Source organism: Vigna umbellata, chromosome 6 (assembly GCF_029865625.1).
Source record: "Vigna umbellata cultivar VRB3 chromosome 6, Vumbellata_1.0, whole genome shotgun sequence".
NCBI lineage: Eukaryota > Viridiplantae > Streptophyta > Magnoliopsida > Fabales > Fabaceae > Vigna > Vigna umbellata.
In genome coordinates, this window is record NC_142170.1 from 5,759,062 (window position 1) to 5,783,252 (window position 24,191).

The 24,191-nt window shown below is 32.0% G+C and overlaps 2 protein-coding genes, 1 long non-coding RNA gene and 1 pseudogene across 3 annotated transcripts; 1 reads left to right on the top strand and 3 right to left on the bottom strand.

Annotated features, from left to right (window-relative positions):
- Nucleotides 1–103: 103 nt before the first annotated feature.
- Nucleotides 104–3,184, bottom strand: MAMI (membrane-associated mannitol-induced). The gene is made up of 7 exons (XM_047310206.2): nt 2,794–3,184; nt 2,631–2,701; nt 2,347–2,428; nt 2,133–2,251; nt 762–839; nt 564–683; nt 104–469 (listed from the first exon to the last, which is right to left on the bottom strand). The coding sequence occupies exons 1-7, from the start codon at nt 3,002–3,004 to the stop codon at nt 410–412; spliced, it is 741 nt and encodes a 246-aa protein (XP_047166162.1). The 5' UTR covers nt 3,005–3,184; the 3' UTR covers nt 104–409.
- Nucleotides 3,185–8,862: 5,678 nt separating this feature from the next.
- LOC148196645 (uncharacterized) lies at nt 8,863–11,899 on the bottom strand (annotated as a pseudogene).
- Nucleotides 11,900–16,974: 5,075 nt separating this feature from the next.
- LOC148196646 (uncharacterized) lies at nt 16,975–18,077 on the bottom strand. The gene is made up of 2 exons (XR_015780047.1): nt 17,858–18,077; nt 16,975–17,254 (listed from the first exon to the last, which is right to left on the bottom strand). It is a non-coding gene; the product is annotated as an uncharacterized LOC148196646 (long non-coding RNA).
- Nucleotides 18,078–19,946: 1,869 nt separating this feature from the next.
- On the top strand, nt 19,947–24,002 carry LOC124819447 (putative disease resistance protein At4g10780). Its single transcript, XM_088093133.1, has 2 exons — nt 19,947–20,159; nt 20,740–24,002. The coding sequence occupies exon 2, from the start codon at nt 20,749–20,751 to the stop codon at nt 23,728–23,730; it is 2,982 nt and encodes a 993-aa protein (XP_087949259.1). The 5' UTR covers nt 19,947–20,159; nt 20,740–20,748; the 3' UTR covers nt 23,731–24,002.
- The last annotated feature ends 189 nt before the right edge of the window (nt 24,003–24,191 follow it).

A 24,191-nucleotide genomic window follows, 5' to 3' on the forward strand; every position in this document is an offset into this window, starting at 1 on the left:
GGAACAAAGATATGATGTAAACCTTGACCAAGGATAGTATCGTTCAATGATGATCTATTTTCACCAAACTATTGGACGATGATGTCTGTTTAATCATGACAGATGCACAAAAAATAAGATTTTTATTATGAATGATGTGTTATTTCAAGATTATTGCACAAGCATATGGCAGTGAGGAATTGCATTTATTATACAAACAAGCAAACTCTACTATGTACAAATCGGACTGATCCTCCAAAGAACAAGAATTTTGACAGTTATACAACGAATCTTTCCACCAGATTGCGTTCTCAAACTACCAATAGGATGCCAACCAATTCCCCCCAACAGAGTTCTTTTGAAGCGCATCCAATGATATCTTGATCGTGTTTCCCTTAAGAAAACAATTAGCTGGATGAACAAATTGCGTTTACACCGAATCTACTGCTTGAACTTGTTGCCGGGCCAGATACTTTTCCCTTCTCTCTTTCTATAAACATTAGGAAGCAATTTAAGATGTAAATAATAAAAAATACATTAAAATAAAACTTAAATGAATAATTCATTCTCAGCATTTTGCTTACCCATTCATCAATCACAAGCCCTTCAGCAACAACACGAGGACCTACCTCCGCAGGAGGCTTCTTCCGAGCTTCAACTGCAGCATCAGCTTCAGCCAACTGTCTTTTCAGTTTTTCCAAAGCCTAAAATCGCCAGACTTATTTTTGCACATTAATCCAGTATGCCTGTGCTAGGACAATTTGCAGAAAAGTTAGACTTACCGGAGTTTGCCGTTCTGGATCTATAAACACAACCCTCAATATTCGTTCCACTGCCACTAGATCCTTTTGTTCATCAAACTGCGTCACAGAAGCCCAAAGGCCAAAGTTATTTATTTATTTTATCATTAACAAGTAACCTTGAAATCATTTGCCAAAAGCATGAATAAATGAAACAGATTGTAATCAATAAAACATAAGTTCATATTACAACGAAATTATCCTATAAACAAATATCTATGAAGAGATAAATGTTGAAGATTCATAATAACTAGAAATATGACTAAATAATAATATATAAGATATTTACAAACATCACCTTCCAAACTAGTTTCATGAGGTTTAATTAGACTTGATCCACTTTCTAAAACTAAAATCCTATTCAGAAGTTCAAGTTCGGTTTTCTTGCCTGCATATTTACTCGACTCTGGAATTTATGTGAAGTCTCGTCATTTCTTCTCCTCTTATTATGTGAGTCTACATTTCACTTTTAGATTCCCTTCACCCCAAAATGATAATTAATATGATCATTCATGATAAACTAAGTAATGATAGTTCAATTCATCCAATACAACATCCGATTTACTCCAAAGACAAAGCAGTTGAGAATAGGAAACACATCTACACGTATCTGTTGATCTAAACTCTTCCGTTTGATCGTATGTTTTGTCTACTATTTAAAGGATATTCCATTAACCGGAGTCTTGAAATGCCTGTGCACTATGACTTCTCTAAATTTCCCAAACATCCTGTGTGGCTTTCAATTTGCCCAATTCTGAGAAGCATGCCGGTATTACCATGTAACTCAAGTCCTGTATCGATTATTACCGCAAACAACCAATCCATTCTCCCCGTATGGCTTTAAGGAGAGAACATAGTTTGAGTTTTGGGCAAGTATATCTACCTGAATTCTTTTATGCTGTAAATAATATAAACCTAGTTAATAATTTTCTGCTCTGTGAATTTAATTCCCTTCTTAGCAAGGTCAGCTCCTACACTCCACCTCCAGACAGATACTGAAAACAATAAATGGATTCGTGTTAACGTGTTGTCTCTAGCAAACACGTTAACCCACTGTAGTGAGGTATGTCAGACAATTAAAGTAGAGGTTTTCCTTACGTAGTTAATTTCACATCTAATTCACCAAACAGAATAATCAGAAAGTACAAGTTAGGAGGCAACCCGAAGGGAGAGGCTGTTGAGATATGTCAGAAAATTAAAGGAGACTTTTTCCTTACCAAGTAAATTTCACATCTAATTCACCCAACAGAATAATCAGAAAGTACAATTTAGGAAGCAACACTCTCTCCTCTCCCCACTATGGTCTCTCATCAATAGGAGATTCAATACAACATCAGAAGGTACCAAACATACCAGCTCAGGTACGTAGTCCACCCCTTCTTTCACTTTGAGACTCATGATTTTGAACTTCACCCTGTGCTTCTGATCCGACAACTTCTCATTGTTCTCAGGTTGCTCCACAAACTTAAACACTGAGTGAGCACCAAATTAGGAAAGAAACATTAACATAAGGCCAAAAATAACTAACAACGTGAATCGAAAAGCAATTTCCACATTAAAAAATTACCAGTTGCAATCAAACTTTCCCCGGGAGCAAGAATCCCACCAGGAGGCCGCATGTAACAACTTTTTGGCGCCGTAGTTTGAAACTGAACCAACAAAAGTAAATCCATCACAAAAGTCAACTACGACAACGAGAAGATACATTTTTTTTTTCCATTACACATCACAAACGGAAGCGTTAAAAACGCCTGTCAAATTTAGTAACACGTTTCAACCAAACGGTGTGCATGCAATGAATGATAAACAATTTTATTTTACATTCAAACTACACCACACGTACGTACGCACCTTGAAAGCAACGTGAGACTTGCTCGTGTTTTTCAACAGAACCGCGCTCCTCACCTGCTTCCCCGGTTCATCTTCAAAACAAACGAAATTTCAGCACAACAGTAAACCAATTGAGAAATAAACAAAGAAACCGAAACCAAAATCGGAAGTGGAATGACTTTACATGGAAAGTAGAGGTAACTGGAAGGATCGAGACGGAGCCTCCGGCGCGGAGGAAGCAGCGACCTGGCGACGGACGACACCGTTTTGGAGGACCTTTGAACGTTCGCTTCGGAATGGTTGGAAGACAACAATCCGTTCCGCGAACTCCAGAAGGGACAGAGCTTGAACAGCCGCGCGTCGGAGCTCGGGTTTTGGCGGGCGGAGATGGCCATGGAACTGACCGGTGAGCGGCGGAGGTAGTGGCGAGGAATTGCGATTGAACAGAGAAACGCACGGTTTTGTCGTTACGGATTGGATTGGAATGTTGCAGAAGAAAACGCAGAAGGAAGAGTGTGAGAGTTTGTTTTCCACTGTCGACGACTTTATGCCTACGCTCCTGCACTCGCAACGTGTCCTTCAGGTAGCGTTTTATTTAATGCACACGCTCTTCCTCACTTATTATTAAACAAAAAAAACATATTTCATAATTAAGAGCAATTTATTTAATTTTTAATGTTATTTTACACAACTACTATGATATAATTATGCTTGCAAACAATGTCTCAACAAACTACTCTCCCTATAGATTTTAAGCATTAAATAGATTCCTTCCAAGATGTTTTTTCTTTTTGAAATATTACACACTTTAATTAATAGCATAATGCATAGTTATAATAGTGAAAAATAGATATTTTCAATATTAAAAAGGGTAAAATGATTAAAAGAAAAGAGGGATGGGTTAGGATAGAAGGGTGAAGGCATTAATGATGGGAGATTAAGTTAGGTGTGGGTTGATGTAGGGGCATTAACAAATGTGGGCTAGGTTTGTTGGTGTGGGTTTGTTGTTCGTTGGAAAATTGATTATGGGAATTATTATGACATTCCTTTGCTTTATCACAAACAACCATTTCCCCTATTATTTTCCTACTACTTTCTATACTTCAACAAAGATATTTTATTCATTCATCTTTCACCCTTTCTTTCCATTAAAGCCTCATTCTTACTACACTTTTTCATTACATCTTTTTTTCTCTCAAACCTTCAAACCAACAACCCACTAATTAATTACAAACCCCTTTCCTTTTCAGTTAGTCCAATGTCATAATAAGACTCCCAAATATTCAACTAAAAAATATCCATCAAATATGAATTATAATTTAAAACACCTAAGACTAAATAATACTACATTTTTTTTTCTTTCAAAATATTTCTCTAAAAAAACATAAAAATTTATTCATTTTTTTCACACATCACTCGTGCCACTTCACTTTCCTCAGTCCGTTTCTCTCCCCTGGTGGTAAGCATTTATTCTGGATGGTGGCTTCGTTTGACGAATTTTTTCCATGCTTCATATAAATAAATAAAACAATCATTTAAAAAAAATTCTTTATATTTTTTTTTTGTAGTACAAATTTAATTAAATTTCGTATCTCTTTACTATATATAATCAATATGTTTTTTTTTTGTGAAATTTAGTTATTTTATTTGTGAACTGTTACTATTAAGTACTTCATTTACTTTCCCGTTATATAAAATTGATAGGAAGTTAACTACCAATAATCGGTATCGTAACAAACTTTTCAAAGACGGTGAAGTGAAGATAAAATAAAATATTATTAAAAGGAACTTTCATGATGTATAATACACTTCAATAAGCTAATTTGCTAGCAAATGTTCCAGCAAGTCACTTCAAGAGAATTAAAAGAAAAATAATTTAATATAAAAAATTAGGCTATTTCAATAAAGTTTTTTAGTAATCTAGGTTTAAATATATTTAGAGTTTAATTAAATTTTATTATTATCTTCAAGCGTAATTTAGAATATTGAATTTTAAGTTTGAGTAAACTTATTTCCAATCAAAATGGCTCCGTAAATTACACTAAGGTAAACTGATATCAATTATCCGATATCAATTATTGAATTATGTGTAATATTTAAGAAATTACTTTTTAGAGTTGATGGAAAAGATAGCTTAAGACAAATTAAATAAGGTTGGGATAAGAATAGGAAATGAACAATTAACCATAAATAATATAAATTAATATGTGGTATGGGTTGGATTTCTAAAATGCATAATTAAGTTTAATATGATTTCACACATTAAAAATCAAATATGTTTTTAGTTTTTGAATTTTAATGTAAAATTGAAATTTTTTATTTAAAACTTTGATATATTTTGAATCTCAATGAACGTAGTCTATTTAATCCAGTTACATTATTTTTTTATGTGTCAAACGTGTTTTATGTTAACAATTAAGTTATTTATACCATTTGACATGCTCTCACTTTGATATTAGTTAAAAAAACATATTTAACACATTAAGAAAAATAATTTAATTGGATTAAAATGACTATATTTATTCACTTTTAAAGTTTTGAAATCAGAATGTATCAAAGTTTTAAATATGAATGATTTCAATTTTGAATTAAAATATAGAGATTAAAAACATATTTAAATTTTATGTATATATAAACAAAATATTATTATTTAACATTTAACTTTTATAAAGAGAAAGTTACAAACTCTTCTAATAAATAAATATATATATATATATATATATATATATATATATATATCCAATTTCTAATACACCTAATAAACTATTGAATTAGGGACAAAACACTTCAATCAATTTCTTGATTTTATTATAATTTTTTAAGTTTTATCCTTGATCATATTATTCAGATGAATACACACTAATGATAACATATTTTTCTTTCATCAAAAGTCTTACATTAAAAAATCATTTCCATGATTGATTACATCTTCTAGGAGCATTTTTAAATCTCATTTTCCTTCCTCCATTGCAAATCCTCATTGAATATTGGACATTTAGCACATGAATGTCATATCTCTCCACAATAATGGCACTAAATAGTACTTATATCTCTTGGTTGAAATTTGTTATTTATCGGTCACAATACTTTTTCATTCCTTGCTTGATCACCACACCCATCAAATAGTGGCTGGTTTACAAAACTTGGATAGTTAAGCCAACAAAAGTTATGTATGCTCTTACTACTCTCTCTTTAAAGGTGCAACAAGCAATGTTGACTATGTTGTGCATGTAAAATTGTTCTTCTTACTCCATTGATTTGAACATTAGCTTTAATGTCACTATTGAGTCTCAAACAATAAAAGAATAATCTTCTAATAGAGCACATCCACATAAAAAAAAAGCACACACACGTAATCAAATTTAAAATAACTCAACACTTCAATATCTACACACACTCAACAATATATTTTATTACTCAACATACAATTTTAACAAGAAAAAAAAGTGTAAGTTCTTTCAATATACACAACTACTTAATATGTTTAGGAAACTATTAAGTTTTAATGAAGACATTCACATCAATTTCTCATTTTACAATAATTTCTTACATCCTTTTTGTCATCACTCAATATAGAACTTTGGTGAAATACTATGTATGAAAATTTCAGTGGAAATTAACACAAGTTAAGAGAACACATTACAATTGTGTTCAAAGTTGAAAAAAAATGAAAGATGTGAATTTATTTTGGTTTAGTAGTAAAAGTATAAGGAAACAATATTTTAATTCTTCATAAAAAAAATTGAATATATTAACTATTAACATTTACCAATAAAAATATATAAATTTTAATTCAATGAATATGCAGATTTGGGAGAAATTGTAAAGGTTGTGAAATATAAAATAAATTTATGTTGGGAAAAAATATCATGTGATATGTTTTATACTTTCATACTTTACAATTTTTTTTCCAAACAACTTGTGAAATATGAAGCATATATTTAAAACTTTATTACATTATAATTTGCTTTTCAACTTCAAAGTAAAGATAACTTCAATAATTCTCGTAAAGTATTTCATAAGACAATACTATCAAAGATCTTCATATGATAGAACAATGATAATTCTATAAATATTTTATAGTAAAGGTTCAAAAACAACATATCTCTCCTAAAAAAATATTTTAGGAGTTAGAGTGTTGAAACTTATAATCATATATTTCTCCTATGTTACATTTCTAATCATAAAGGAGGAAAAGGATGAAAATAGGAGAACCACACCTTGAGAGAAAGCTAATGGATGGATATTAAAATCATATAACCACAAAACTATGGGCTAAGAGGATAGAGGAAAATAAAGCATAATGAAGGAAGCACTATGTCAAAAAAGGCTTTTCATACCTGTTAAAAAAGGCTTTTTAAACCGATTTTCGAGCAGGTATAGATACGGGGGTATAAAAAGTTTTCACCTTTTCATACCTGTTTACTCTGCACAGGTATAAAAGTTTGACTTTTTTAACACCTTATATTCGGAGAACAGGTATACAAAATCACATTCATTTTTATACCTATTGGTGTTGAACCGGTATAAAAAATGTTGTTTTTTTAATATTTAATCTGTATGTGCTACTATCAATATCCCGGCATAAAATTTATTCCTAGAATAATCAATATTGTTTCTATTATGAATATACATCAAAATAGTTCCTCAATGTAATATTTTTACCTAACAAAGTTCCTAAATATGTTTCCTAACATAGTTACACTTAAAATGGTTCCTAAACTCAAAATGTAAAATTGAATACATCTAATCATTTACAAAATGTTAAAAGAAATCCAGCTCACTGCTCCCGAACATCCTTTATGACATGTTACTCCATTGGAGATGTATCTTTCTTCTTCTTCTTCAACATCCACCATCCTCGAACATCCTAGTCAATGGCTTTCGAGAAGGTCTGTTGTGATGTTGGCAGCAACAACCAAGGAAATTGTTCCCAAGAAATCTCTCCCACCAAATCGAACATGGAAAAAGAACTAGCCAGAATTGTGTTGAGATCTTATCTACGTAAAAATGGCAGAAGAAAAATGTCAAATCATTGCCTAGCAGGTTAAGTAAAGTTTCTCCCCAAGAAGATTATGCAAAATAATTTATAGATAGGTAAGCCACTCACTTTCCAAAGTGTATAATTCAATATTGTAATAATCGATTATGAATAGCTAATTTCTCATTAAGAGTAATTACATATTAACATAGATTTTTTTTACAACATTTTTATATATTATATATAGTCTTTTCATTAGTTTAAAATATGTCAGCATATGAAATAAAAAATAAATAATAAATTAATAAAATATATACATATATTATGTCAAAATATTGTAAAAAAAATCTATACTAAAATATATTTGTTTTCAATTATTTATGATTCATAGCATGGATTATAAATATATAAGTTCTAGATATTCCTCAAGTTTATTTAAGGATAAAGAGCTTTACAAAATTTGAAGTTTTGAATCAGATCCATTTTCTTTGTGGTACCTTTTTCATTTGTAATCACATGAGAAAATGTTACTCAATATAATTCATCCATGAAGCCAGAGCTTACTTTCATATTTCTTTTAGAAGCTAGTGATAAATGTACTGGTAAATTATAATAGAATATTGGAAACTTAATAATCAATGGAAGCCGGTAAGATAACTTTAGACAGAACAACCAAACAAGTCACATAACTATTCACAAAACATAAGCAATGCCAAGACTGTATAAAAAAGTGAACACAATAAATATCAAAGAAAAATCAATTTGATTGACAGAAGAACAAAACCAAAAGCCATCAATACAGAATTGTCAGGTAAGGTAACTAATACTTTCTAATATTAATCTGAAAAATCAGTAAACCCTATAATATATTAAAAAAGCAGTGACTTTAGTTAGCTTCAGAGGACTACATAACGTCATTAGTATTGACACAATTAACTGAACTGCAATACCTTCATAATGAAGGTCGTGATTCTAATTATAGTTTGGTAAAACAAATATAAAAATACTTCAGTAATGGTTATTGTTTAAACATAGTATTTCAAATAGTTAACAGAAAAAACATGCACACTTTCACTATTATCAACGGGAGAACTGACTTCATAGTTCATATATTCTAATTATAATATTCTACAACCATTTGTCTGCAACACTTTTTAAACAAGCAAAACTTATATGGGACATTATGATCTCTGTTTGCTGATTGTTTTCCTATTTCATTTAGTCACTCCATTCAATTAAATTTTATGTTTTATGTTTTAATACACCTAAAACTCACCGAAAATAACTGCTTTCTGATGTCACCTTTTGCAAAACAAAGCCTCCCATCAAATCAATTCTCACAACATCTTTTTCTTCAAGAATTACTTCATTGTTGAAGCCATAAAGGGTCTCCGTGGCATTCTTCGACTCAGAAACCTACAAGCAAATCAAGAAAAGATTTCTTCAATTTTTGAACTAATGTAAAATTAGTTTTCCCCAAAAGATAAAACAAACATGGATTCAGATGATTACCGAGTTTGTAAGAACAACAATTAAGTCATCTTGAAAGTACTCAAACAGATAATAGTGCACTATAGCTTCCCTCGTAGACAGAGGCCATGAAACCTTCATCCTTTCTTCCAAAATTCAGAGCAAAATCAACACTTGAAAACAAAAACTTTTGGCATGGTAAGGGAAATTAGAGTTTTATTATTTTTAATTGATGATGGCAGGACAAACCTCATGAGTGATAACTGCTCCCCAATCCCAGCCTTCTACAAGCATTCAGTTGATAAGATTTTGAAAGTGGGAACAATAAACTAAGGCCACCTAAAGGGAAATTGTGAAAAGTGTGTCAGGTACAATTACCAGATACATTGTTGTAACGATATATTACTCAGATTCAAATCCACTTCCAAAGAATACATCGACATTCAAAACAGCTTTATAAAAAAAGTATGAAGCCAACTGCATGCAAAATACATTTCTTGCAACTATAACTTTCTCAAAATCCTAAACCACACCAAAATGTAGTTTTTATCAAGTGGTATAACTTTGAACTTTATACAGAAATTAAACAATCGTAAATGTGATGATACTGGTGAGTTTCGTGTTCAGACTAGTATAGAAAATTCAAGGCACATATTGTACTAAATATAATTCTCACCATTTTTTGTAAAGGCATGTCTCCCATGAGATACATAAACCTATAACAAAGAAAGTAACACATCAAATTTTGCATGTCGAAATCAATAATATAGCTTTTGTCACTAAAAGGGTTGCTATAGTGTGACATACAAACATCAACAGGTCCATCTACAAAGCCTTCCACAACCATTGTATGAAAAGGGGTCCCTTCTGGTCCTTCGCGATACATAACCCGAAACTCTTCACCATCTTGTTTTAACTATTGAAATAAGTTATATTATCACTCAAGAACTTGAATGAACAATCAAGTATCTTCAATTATACAATGAAATATTGTTGGACAAAAAAGAGAATCAACTAGGCCAATCATCTAATGTGAATTCCTGATTTTTGTGAAAGAAAGTCATCAATTAAACATGCAAAAAAAAAAATAATCAGGATCTGAATGAATGGAAGATGGGATAAATAGGAAAAATTTCAACAAAACAAATGAAACTACTGAGAGTCAACAACATACTTTCCAATCAGTGTGTGACGTATTAGATCTTTCACTATCATCTAATGAAACACTCCTCAACATATCAAGAAAATGAGATACATCGACAGTCTTTGCTTCTGTTAATCGGTCATAGAATAAACCCTAATTTATAAAAATGTACTCACCCACGATAGACCACGAGACGACATCACACCACGATAAGGGTTTCACCCACCATAGTCGAGAACTTTAACCACGACGAACAACTTCAAACGCCGAGCTTCACCCAACCACCTCGACGACCAAACGAGAATAATGGCAACCGTAATGAAGGAGAATGGAGAAGAAAGGAGGAGAACGAAGGAGGAAGAATGGAGAAGAAAGGAGGAGAACGAAGGAGGAGAACGAAGGAGGAAGAATGGAGGAGAAAGGAGGAGAACGAATAAGGAAGAATGAAGGAGAAAGGAGGAGAACGAAGGAGGAAGAATGGAGGAGAAAAGAGGAGAACGAAGGAAGGAAAATGGAGGAGACCGGTGGAGGGAACGTAGAACCAGAAAGAAAAAGAAATTGCAGAGAAAGGGCAGTGGGAAATATGTAAAAAAATTCATACCTGGTATAATATTTAACCGGTATAGATTAATAATTTATACCTATTTTAGAGTTAATAGGTATACAAAAAATTCTTTTATACCTATTATAATTGCAACTGGGTAAAAATTATTATATTTTATTACGATATTGTCACTGCACCTCTTTCCATACTTGTTTTTATTATAACCGGTGTAGAAAAATTTCTTATATTTACAAAACTGCCACCATGTCACTTTTCATACCTGATAAATTTTAACACGTATAAAAAATCGCTATAAAAAGTATATTTTTCACTAGTAAAGACTTTATACTTGAATAATAGAATACTAGGATATATTTTTTTTCTTTCTTCTTAGTCGTATACAAATTATATGGATGTTATATTATGCAGGTTGGTCATTCATATATATATATATATATATATCAGTATTTTCTCCTGTATTTTTTAAAGTAATTTATTTTGTATTTGCTAGAGACACATAATATATTATATGTACAAAATACATATCCTTCTCTCAAATAATAATTTTCCCTTGAATTATTTTGTATATAATCTATTAATCACAAAATAATATGTAGAGAAGGATCACAAAAAAAGTGAGGCATATTTTTTTTTTCATGATGAATTGGTATTCAACCAGTGAATTCTTAAGCTTTCTAGAAGCGTGAATGGACCAAACTCTAATATGAATCTGGGAACATCTTTATCAATACCTTAACATTCTATTTTTATTTTTTTCTTGTTAGTCTTGAATATGACAAGAGTGAAATGAGTCTCCACCACTTAATCTTATAATTATTTTTTATTTAAAAAAATTCTCAAAAATTCTAAATCATGAGTTACACATGGTAATTAATAACTCTCTTTCATAGCAACATCAATCAAATTTTAATTAGAAGTTTCTTTTTAATTGATGTAAATTTTCTATCATTCCTTATCAACTTAAAACTAAAATCTCTCTTTGATCGTACATGAATTTTTTATTATTTATAACTATGAGTAAAAAATTAATATTGTTTACCGACGTCATTGGATAGCGATAACATGTTCCATATCTTCAACAACAACCACTCTTGCTTGTTTCTATCCAAAATTTCAACAGCCTGATGCATCTTTTCTAAAATTCGTGTTTCCCTTACACAACCGGACATATTATCATCCACACACAAAAAATAAATTTCTATTTAAAATTATATAAAGATGCAACACACATTTTATACCCTATATAATATTTAAAAAGTTATCTTATTTTATTTTATCAGTCATTAACAAGGGTGGTTAACCTCAATGAACATATATATCCTGAAAGAAGTCAACATAATATCTTATACACAGTCAAGTGATTATAATTGAAAGAGAAAGTGAGAGTTTCGAAAAAAAGACCTATAGCAAAAGTCCACGATTCTTTAAAATGGCATTTAATTTACAATATCTTTTATGTTATTTCTATTTTCCTTTTTAAATATAAAAACACACATCAACATGATGATACTTTCTTGACAAAGAAAATAAAAAACAATATATAAAATTTATATTATAGATAATAAATTATATATATATATATATATATATATATAGAAGTAAATTTTGTTAAGAATTAGCCTTTACCCACCCAAAAAACAAGGACAAAACAAAAAATAGTTGGATTACAAAGGCACAAGTGTCAGAAATCTAAGAGTTGAACCCTGATTTTTTTCAATAAAGATTCACTTTTCGAATTAAATTCGAGACCAAAGTTATTTAAAAAAAGGAGTTATATATATTTATATAACTTATATTCTTGAATTGCATTGTTGTATGAAGATAGGTTGTTAATTTCTTTGATAGAGAGTTTAGGAAGCAATTTTGACATTAGAATTTTACATTTGTTGTGAGAAAGAGGGTAACATGAGGATGTGCAAATCAGAGAGTGCATTGAGAACGTTATTGCCTGAGAAACAAGTTAAACGACAGGCTTCAACGTTAATGTTGGAAGGTTTGAACAAAGGGAAGAGTGATATTCCAACAGAATCTAACTATATTGATGACAAGAAGACGGAGAAAGCAGAGAAAATCATGCACTTAATTTGTTGGGGACCCACCTTGTCTTAGATCTTAGATTTCTCTTTCATTTATTTTTTGTTTGTTCATTGATTTTGTTTTTAACTTTTTAATCATTCTTCTGTGATGGTTGAATTGTAATGCATGTTTCTGCATGCATGAATTTATGTTCTTCCCAATCCTTGAATCAATTGGGCCAGCACAAATTTATGAACAATTTTGGAACGTTTTTTGTATTTTGCTTCCTGCAACATATAATTACTAAACGCACCCCATACTATAGAATGGGTTTAAGAGAAAAAAGTTTGCTTCGAAAAGTTCTTTCCAGAATGCATTTTATATGTTCTGGAAAATTTGTTCAAAAAGTTCATTCTAAAAAATTTGTTTCAAAAGGTATTTATTATATGATAAACCTTTTCCAAAATGCAATTTATGCATTTCAGAAATCCTGTTCTAGAAATCCCATTCCAGAAATATTGCTTTGAAAATTTGTTATTAAAATCTAGTTATGGAAATTATATTCTCATGATTCTAAAATATTTTCAAATAGATGATCCAAGAGTCACTCTTGCAAAGGATTAAATAGTTATTTTCAAATTTTATGGGTGCCTTAAAAAGTGTGGGGTGCGCCGAAGAGAAAAAGCCCAGGTAAATGATAGTTTGCATTTCTCAAATGAAATAGAATGGGTAACACGATAATGGAGTAATTTTTAATTTAACTATAATCTACAAATAGTGCAAAATTATATTTTTACAATGTTGCATGGTTATATATATTTTCGTACTTTTAATAAAATATGTTTTTGTATTGATATGCATAAGCTTGTTGACAATTTTTTAAATCATATTTAAAATATTTTTCTATTAATTAAGAGTTAAATTAATAATACATAGTAATTAGACAGTATTTATAAATCGCGGGTAATATTATTATTTATTTTGTACTAGAATACCAGGGGTAAAATTTATTTAATAATATAAATACACTTTAAAGTTTCTAGATCACCATTGTCACTATGGCTCACACTATTGCCTTTATTCATTTTAGAGGAATTAATGTTTTGTAGTATTATATTTCAACAACATTAATATAATTGAGCCAGTTTACACTAGAATTATTCCAACTTTCATCATTAGATCAATTTCAGTCAGTTTTACACTCTTTTTAAATTTGTTTATCGTTTATATTGATTTTCCCCTATTATCCATATCTTCTCTGAGTTATTCATATTTATTTTTATTAAAAATTTCAATGAAAATAAACATGTTATATAATAATTATGCTTTTAGTCGTTATTAAGAAAAAGTAAATCCAATTTGTTCTTTTGTTTTTTATTTGTTGGGACCACCTTTTCTTGGTTGGATCTTAAATTTCTCCTTTGCTTTGTTCTTTTGTTTATTCATTTTGTTTTTAACTTTTTAATCATTATTTTGTGATGGTTGGATTGCAAGCATGCATTTATGTATATAATTCCCGAAGTAACAAAATTAGACTATTCCGAAATTCGCCTTCCGAAATTAAAAAGTTTTAACCTTTTAGTTGTCTTTTAGTTGTCCCTATGTGGAGTTTTTCTATTTTGATTTTCTGGATTTTTTCATTTTGATCTCCTTCTTATTAGAATCTCTAATTGAGTCTTTATAAGTGGTAATTTGAATCAATTGAGCCCCTGCCGTTAAATTTAGTTAACGGGATTAAGTTTTTGCACAGGTGGGAGGATGACGTGTTAATTTATTTAAACGTGGCATGAATTAGGCCTTTATGCGTGGAATTATGTAAAATGTAATAATATAAAATTAGGGAATTTTGAAATGGGATTTAGGGTTCAATCAAATTGAATTTGGGATTCAATTTGGGAAGCGAAGAATGGCCCTGTGTGAAGGCACTGAGTCCTTGCTTAATGGTTGCACTTCCAATATCCACAACCTCACTGAGAAACGATTTCTTATCCTGAGAAGGAGCTAGATAGTTGGTGTTCCAAACCCTTTGATCCGTCTATTGAGATCAGCGGAAGCAGAAGCCGAAGACGGTGACTTGCTGATGTTATCATCTGCAGAAAAAATAGCAGAGATAGTCTCTTGAGCACTGTCTCTAATAGCCTTATTGAGTGCATCGCCTTTCAGAGGATCCAATTGACCATTGTATTGTAACAACTGTCGAATTACCACTGAATGTCTCTGCATTTCCCTTCTAAACTCTACACCACACTTTCCAACCGCATACTTGATCAATCTCAAAGGCTGTCAAAATGCAAACCAACACAATGATCGGAATCTAATTTTAATATATTTTATATTCATATTCCAGGGAATAGTAATAACAATGATAAATTAAAAGCTGCATGCTTACCTTGTTTGACAACGGGGCTTTTATTGTCGAGGCGTTTAAGGATGAATTCTGAGAGCTCCTTGACGATCCCAAATTCAATTTGATTGAACCCTAAATCCTATTTCAGAATTTCCTAATTTTATATTATTACATTTTACATAATTCCACGTATAAAGGCCTAATCCATGCCACATTTCAATTCTAACCCTACGTTTAAAGAAATTAACAAGTCATCCTTTCACCTTTGCAAAAACTTAACCTCGTTAACTCAATTTAACGGCAGGGGCTCAATTAATTCAAATTACGACTTATAAGAACTGAATTGGGGATTCTAATAAGAAGGGGATCAAAATGGAAAACCCTCACATAAATAGAGACAACTAAAGGGTTTAAACCAAATCAAAATGATGTATCAAACCCTCTCCTTGGTTTCTTTCTTTTGTTTCCTGCACCACTCTAACAAAGAAAACCTAAAATACCTGTTTTACTATGATAGTTGTTGTCGCTGTCTTTCAGTGCTATCATTACGGAAGAAGAAGAGAGCGAGAAGCTGTAAAGGAAGAAGAAAAGAGACCGAACGCATTGTTGAAAAGAATTACTTTCAAAAACATATTTTATGTATTCTAAAAAGTTCATTCTAAAAGGCTTGTTAGGGATTATATACATACTGAAAAACTTATTCTAAACATTGTGTTCAAGAAAGTTTGTTTCAAAATGTATTTCATGAATTTCGGAAATTCCATTCTAGAAATCTTATTAAGAAATTCTATTCCAATTTTTCTTTTCTTGAATGTTTGTTCTAAAAAGTCTTCAAAACAGGTATCATGTTATGCAAGGTAAAATATCTATTTTAATTGGGGAATACGGAAAAAAGTGCAGGAAGAAAAAAAGTCTTTGATTTTTATAAGTTCATTATTTTAGAAGTTTTTTCTTGTACTCCTACGTTTTCTTCTAGCTCCATATTCTTTTAAAATGTTATAATATGTAAATGTTTTGGATTGTATAACTCACAATATAAATTTATATTTTAAACTATAAAATTCATAATGCAAATTTAAAAAATAATCTAAAATATAAATTATATTAAATTGTATAATTCATAATACAAAATTATATTTGAATTGTATAACCTCATAATAAATTTTGAAATAAAAAACATAATAAAAATTATGTTCTAAATTATATAATCTGTAATATAATATTATATTTTAAATTATATAATTCATAATAAAAATATACATAATTAATTCAGAATTATGTAAATTATATTTTGGATTTTGTCAGTGTAAATGTTGTTTTAAACCAAAAACTGAAAACTATTTTCTTCTTTCATTCCTATAAATAAAGTGTTTGTATAATAGTTTGAAATATAACATAGAGTTACATTTGAGCATTGAGTGTATTCTTTGCCTTCTATGTATTCTCTGCCTTCTAGTTTTTTTTCTTTTACTTCTTTTTTTTATTATCCTATATGGTATTAAGAATTTAACAAGATCTATGTAAAGACTATGGATGAATATCATGTTCTTGAAAAGTGTGAATTCAGAAAAGAAGTGTTATTTGGGAGCGCAATCGTTTCGGGTGAAACAAGGAAGTCCAAGAAGCTTCAAGACTTGATCAAGAAAAGGAATGACAGGGTTTGGAGAAATGATATAAGAGCCACTTCTATTTTTTGATGACAAGATGTTTGATGACTGACGTATCAAGATGCAAATCATATTTGACTTTCAAGATATTGAAAAAGTTAATATGGAAAGGTTGAGAGAGTTGAATTTGAAGGCTAATGATGAAGAGAAAATAAGTTACAAATTGCAGCATAAATTATACACTAAGACAAGGTTTCTCATCTATTAATGTGTGAGCTCAAAGATTTTCAACAAAATCTTCAAAACAACCAATGTTAAGGAAGTCTGGGAGATTTTGATGAAGACTTACGGGGATGGTGATAAAAATAAGAAAGTGAGGTTACAAACCCTTACAAACTCATGAACGTTCACCACCTTCACACCATCGTCTTCTTTGACAAGACCTCCACCAGAGACCACGACAGTCTTCAACACCTTCACCAGCAAACCAAGCCTCCAGTTATCCTTCGTAAAACCTGTAACACAATCAAAACATTAGGGGTCATGACATACACCGAACTCCTTTCACTCCCATGGCCGGATGAATTATCGGTCTCCTACATGCACTGCTCCATGGACCTCTGCATGTCCATCAAGGTTCTTCACGCCCACAACGCGCAACATCAACCATGTTAACAATCAGATGACGGAATGGACGAAGCATCGAAGAAGGATGAAGCTTGTTGGAGCCGAATAAGGCAGCCCGTAACCGAATCCAGCTCTACACCATGCTTACCCAATAAGCTGGAACCGAATACAACGAAGAAGAATCAAATACACCACCCAACTTTCCTCTCACTCTACACCGTAACCGAATACGCACTCCCGTAATCGAATACACTGCATTCATTATTTTTCTTCTGAGAAATGGAACCGGATACAGCTTCTGGAACCGAATACAGAACTTTGTCTTCAACCTTTGCTTCTCCATCTTCAACGCCTCTTCCTACTTCAACCTTTCCTTGCCCATCTTCAACGCATCTTCAACACCACTCTCCATTCCTTGTCTATATGAAAACGCTACATCCATGCCTCCAACCTGAAAATATTTAACATACCTTACAACTACATTTACTAACCTGATGAATCTGATGCACCTCCGCTCTTCAATGCACTCAGCACACAACAACGGACACTTCTCAACCACAATCAACAACTCATGAATAATGAAGGACAAATCCACTAGAGATATATTCAGCTCAAATAATACACGAACCAACTTGCACTTAACACACAAACCAAACATACACCAACCAAGGCTCATTTTAATAAATGGTGTACGGTCTTCTACGGTTTTCAAGGCTGTTTTGAAATTCAAACCAAACACTGTATTGCCAGGAATCTTTCCTGTGTTGGCTGTGAAGGCTTTTGTGTAGTTGTGTCAAACCAGAGAAGCAGAGAATCGAATCTTTGCATTGCTAACCTGCCAAAGCAACAAAGTTGGCCTGTCAAAGTGAAGAAAATGCACTACTGAACAAATAAGCCGCCAAAGCTACCCAGCCACAATAACATACTCGTGATGTATGAAGCAATGTCTGATTAACTATGTGCATTATTATATATTAACTCTGTCTGGAATCGATTATCACATGTAAGAATCGAATATCTTCTTTTTCTCTGCTGCCTCTGCTGGTATTATCATATCTACTAAGGACAAACATCACATTTGCTTTACAATTACCGCAAATCATCTCATATATGCGAGTGATACAAAAATCACATATCCCACAAATCCACTCAATTCCGTCGTCGTAAATCGGCGAAAGTGAACACAACGTCAACCTCATTTTCGTCTTCGCTTTTTGCTATCTACGATACCATCCATAGAAGCGAACACAAGCTTAGAGTCTTTTTTCTTTGAATTTTTATGAATTACATTTAATATTGTGCGTAACTTTTGAAATTGTTATTTTATGAGCTTTCTTTAAATTCTTTAAGAAAACTTATAAAATTATATCTCACCAAATTTTGATCTATCTCAAATCTATTATAATATAATAATAAAATATTAGCAAATATATTTTAATATTTATTTTATCTTATTGATAAATATCCTAAAAATTAGTTTTTTAGTAAAATAATAAAATAAAATACTAACAAATTTATTTTAATATTCATTTTATTTGGTTGACAAATGTCTTAAAAATTAATTTATTTATTTATTTATTTTACATTTTTAATTTTATTTTATTCATTTTTATTTTTTTGTTATGTATGAAAGTTATTTAATTTTTTTATCTATTTATTTTATTTTTTAATTTTTTATATATATTTATTTTGCTGCACATGTGTCTAGAAGTTATTTTACTTTTTTATCTATTTATTTTATTTTTAAATTTTTTTATATTTATTTTGTTATTAGAATGTACATATAATTTATTTTACCTTTTTATCATTTATTTAATATATAATATAAAATAAATCATGAACTCTTTTATATAACATGTTTTTTATATTTTCTAAAATTCAAAATCCAACATCTATTGCAAATTTAAATTGTGACTTGAATATGCGAAATTCATCTCTAAGCTAATGTAGTCAATGGTCTAATTTTATAGAAGGTACTTTGATATGTTTATCCATTATTAGTATTTGATTAAACGAAGAATACAAACAGTTTTAGGCAAGACTAGTAGCACTCTCTCCCATGTCAGACAAAATTGATAGAATAACATATTAAATTACTTTCATCAAACCAGGGTCAAAACTTACGGCAAGACTCTGAACAAAATTTCATACATTTGACTCACTGCAGAAAGAATGAATCTTCCAGAATTACAAAACTTAAACAATATACTGAGAATAAACAACATCTTGGTCTAGTCAATGGTGACTAGTGTTTACGCGTGATTTTGATTCAGTTATATCAGTGAAAATAAAAATGAAAAAGATGAATAATATATAAAAAGAATCACCAATTCATTACTTTTTAAATTTTTGACGGACTGTGTTAATCGTCTGTATAGATTTGATTCATGTCGTATAGATTAGGAATCACCCTGGAATATAATTTTCTTTTATTATTTTATTAATTTAGTTTTGAACAACTCTAATGGTGATTATTACCAGCACTTGTTTTTTCTACGTGCTGTCTTTTCAAAGACAATACCATGCAGTCACGGCAAAGACTTTGGAACACCAGTGGTGTGGCATAATTTTTCTTCTTCTGTTTCTTGGCAAAAACTGAATTCTACCATTCTTGCATGCTCATATTTTTTCCATGATTCTTACGCCATGTTTGGTTGGTCGTGTTGGTTCAGATGCACATATTTCATTGTGTTATCATTCGTTCGCAGAATAAGGATCCCTGGATCAAAAAGCTCTTTGTGTGTTACCTGAACTATGTATTCTTTCTAAGAATTCAAATCTTGTTGTATTCAGGTAAAAATCAGCTTCTTAGTTCCACTGTTTATCACTTTTTTGTTTAATTATTTTAATTCCTGGCCCTTAATTGAGTAAATTCAGTTTCTTTTTTCTTGCTGGATGCACACCAGTAAAAGTTGCTTGTTTTCTTTTGCAACTGTATTTTGTTGGCATGATGGTTATTCGAATGTTTTGCCTTGAAATATGATAGCATGCTTTTTTGGTTCTCCATAATTCAGTTTTGTCAAGAGATCATACCCTTATATGATGTTACATGAATAATCTTATACCAGACATAGTTCCTTTCAAGAGAAATTAGCAGAAACAAGGAACATGAACTTGTTAATTAATAAATTCAACGAGTTTCCTTAAATCTGGAAGATAAATGGTATTCTACAAGCGCACTCGGCAGACTTCAGAATTCAACCATTACAATTTATAAACATTGTTTTTGCATAGCAGTAGTTGGTTTCCTGAATGAATAGCCTTCGAATTAGAACATTTTTATTATCTTTTTCTTATTTTCCTTTTACAACTTTCTATGGCTACCAACTGCTTGATTTTTTTCCCCTTCCTTTTCTGTTTCTGTTTGCGGCAGGAGCATGTTATGGCCACTAGAATCGTAGAAGGCTTGGTGAAAACCAGTGAAATATATTCTCTAATCTTGGATATTCTCAGCAGATTCAACGGCTTCAATGACAATGTACAGATGCTCGAGATGAAACTAGAAGAGCTATGCTGCCTGGAACATGACATAAACAAAGAGCTAGAAACTGAAGAGCTAGAGCATGGAAAGAAAAGGAAACGAGAAGTTGAAAATTGGTTGAGAAATGTTAAAAGAAAGAAAACTGAAGTGCATGGCATGGTTCAGGAATTGAGAGATTGTGGAATGTTTAGGCATCTAAAGCTAATTGTACAAGTAAGGAAATTAACAGGACAAGTTACAGATCTCGTGGAGCGTGGTAGGTTCCCTGAAGGAATTGTGGGCAGTGCACAGGAATCAAGAGGATGTGCATTGTTGACAACAGAATTAGCAGGTGCAATGTTTCAGAAAAATGTTTGTAAGATATGGGACTGGTTGATGAACGATGGTGTGTTGATGATTGGTGTGTATGGCATGGGAGGAGTGGGAAAAACAAGTGTGCTAACGCACATACATAATATGCTTTTAACGGCAGTCACCAACTTTGAAAGTGTGTTTTGGGTGACTATCTCAAAGTCATTTAGCATTCATAAATTGCAGTGCGATGTGGCAAAAATAGTTGGGATAGATATTTCCAAAGAAAGTGATGAAAGGAAGAGAGCAGCAAGATTATCACGGGCCTTGGTGAGAAGGAAAAGATGTGTTCTTTTTCTAGATGATGTGTGGAACCATTTTCCTCTAGAGAGGGTGGGAATTCCTGTGCGAGCAGATGGGCTAAAACTGGTTTTGACAAGTCGTTCCTTAGATGTGTGTCGAAGGATGAATTGTAAAAACAGTGTCAAAGTGGAGCCTCTTTCGATGGAAGAAGCATGGACCTTATTTGTAGACAACCTTGGACAACAGACAACTCTTTCTCCAGAAGTAAAACAGGTTGCAAGATCTGTTGCAAAGAAATGTGCTGGTTTACCCCTTGCAATTATTACATTGGCTAGGAGCATGAGGGGAGTGGAAGAGATTTGTGAGTGGCGGCACGCACTGGAAGAACTAAGAAACACAGAAGCAAAGCACGAGGAAATGGAAATGGAGGTGCTCCGGGTGTTGAGATTTAGCTATGATCACTTGAATGATAAAATGGTACAGCAGTGCTTCTTATGCTGTGCATTGTATCCTGAAGATTTTGAAATAGACAGGGATGTTTTGATAGAGAGTTTTGTTGATGAGGGGCTGGTGAATGGAATGAAAAGTTTGGAGGCCATGTTTGATGAAGGGAACAGCATAGTGAATAAGCTTGAGAACATTTGTCTTCTGGGGAAAGTGGAAAATTTTGTTGGTGGAAAGAAATGCATGGGGCTACAGGATGCTAGCAGTCATATAGCTATTAGCATGATGAAAAGGGGATGCCAACATGTGGAACCAATGAACAATGTAGAAGGGTATTATGTGGGTAGTCAATTGGTGAAAATGCATGATTTGGTGAGGGCAATGGCTATTAATGTTATAAAGGTGAACAACAATTTCCTGGTGAAGGCTGGATTACAATTGACTAAGATTCCTGATGAAGTAGAATGGAGTGAGGACCTAGAGAAGGTTTCCTTGATGTGTAATTGGATACATGAAATTCCAACAGAGATATCACCTAGGTGTCCTAAACTTAGAACCTTGATTTTGAAGCACAATGAATCCTTGACAAGGATCTCTGATTCGTTTTTTGTTCACATGGCAGCTCTTGAAGTTCTTGATTTGTCTTTCACAGATATTGAGGTTTTGCCAAAATCTGTGTCTGACTTGAGTACCCTCACTGCTTTGTTACTAACATCTTGTAAGCGATTGAAGCACATGCCTTCACTGGCAAAGCTTCAGGCCTTACTAAGGTTGGACCTATCTTTTACTGCAATCACAGAAATGCCTCAAGGTTTGGAAATGTTAGTAAACCTAAAATGGCTTAATCTTTATGCAAAAGACTTGGTATCATCAGGAAAAGAAGTAGCAAAATTGACTAGTCTCCAATTTCTTATTCTCCACTGGTGGTCAAGAAAGATAAAAGTGAAAGTAGAGTATACATCATGCCTGAGAAAGTTGGAAACTTTTGCAGCTAACTTGTACAACATGCACCATTTCAATTCCTATGTGAAAACAATGAACATATATGGACCTAGAAGTTACCTTCTTCTGTTAGACACTGAAGAGTCTCTAGGTAACTCTCCGTGGTGTTGTTTTGCCGAGGTTTGCTTTAGGAAGGATGTGATAATTTCAAATTGCAAAATCAGAACAGGAGAATCACCCCTTATGCTCCCTTTGGACATTCAACGCTTGAAGGTTGAAAGATGTCATGACATTCGGAGCTTATGTGATGTTATGTCATTGAAAAATGCCACCTCTTTAAAGCGCTGTGAGATTGCAGACTGTGATGGACCAGAGTACATGTTTTCTTTATCTTGCTCTTCCTCATGTTGCACCTCTCTCCACAGCTTAGAATCATTGGAACTCTATAGCCTAAAAAATTTGCATGGTCTATGTAAGGAAGGTGAAGTTGCAGCTCAAACCTTTCCACCAGGAAGAGCTTTTACTTGTCTGAAGTACTTTTTCATCTACCGTTGTCCCCTTATCAAGAAGCTTCTCACACCTAGATTGCTAGCTTATCTACCGAACTTAGAAGAGATAACTGTTCATAACTGCAAATCAATGGAAGAAATAATCTCAGTTGATGGAATAGATTATGAAAGCTTTGGTGGTAAAAAATCTTATGTGACTAACAGAGATACTATTGTAGTCACACATTCAAAGTTAGTGTCATTATCATTGAAGCACCTACCAGAACTCAAAAGCATAAGTAGTGCACAAATGGAGTGCGAGTCTCTCAAAAACTTTAGAATCTTTAAATGTCCAAAACTTGCGAGGTTCCCAGAGACCGCCACCCCAGTTCAGATTTTGTACGATTCTTTCTAACTCTGGCCTTACTCTATATTGATATGTATATATTGGAAGTATAATGACTGGGTTGGGTAACTGAAATGAAATCTAATTGAAAATTTGTTGATTGAAATGTAAATATTGGGAATATGATGACTGGGTATGATGAATTGATTACACTAGCTAATTTCTCAAACCCTTAGAGAGAAGACTTTTAAGACAACTGTAGAGTCAAATGATTATACAGACTCATGTCCAATGTTAATGTAAGTGTTTACCATCTTGTATTGAGTTCCATGTTATTATCACATAGCATAGTTTGACATCATAGCCATATCTCTGTGAATAAAGTGAAACTAAATTGTTTTTCTTTCATTGATAAGTCTTTAGCTTAGGGAATAACAGACTTTTCTAAATTTTACTCACTCCATCCAAAACATCCTCTTTTGAATTAAAGACAGCAAACAAGGTGAATTAGATTGACTGATCTGATTAGA

Excerpts from the sequence above, each read along its gene's own strand:
- MAMI (XM_047310206.2), bottom strand. The coding sequence starts at position 3,004 with ATGGCCATCTCCGCCCGCCAAAACCCGAGCTCCGACGCGCGGCTGTTC. Across the intron at positions 684-761 it reads ATCCAGAACGGCAAACTCCG|GCTTTGGAAAAACTGAAAAG; the intron begins GTAAGTCTAACT and ends TGGCGATTTTAG. Across the intron at positions 470-563 it reads GGCTTGTGATTGATGAATGG|AAAGAGAGAAGGGAAAAGTA; the intron begins GTAAGCAAAATG and ends TAATGTTTATAG.
- LOC124819447 (XM_088093133.1), top strand. The coding sequence starts at position 20,749 with ATGGCCACTAGAATCGTAGAAGGCTTGGTGAAAACCAGTGAAATATAT.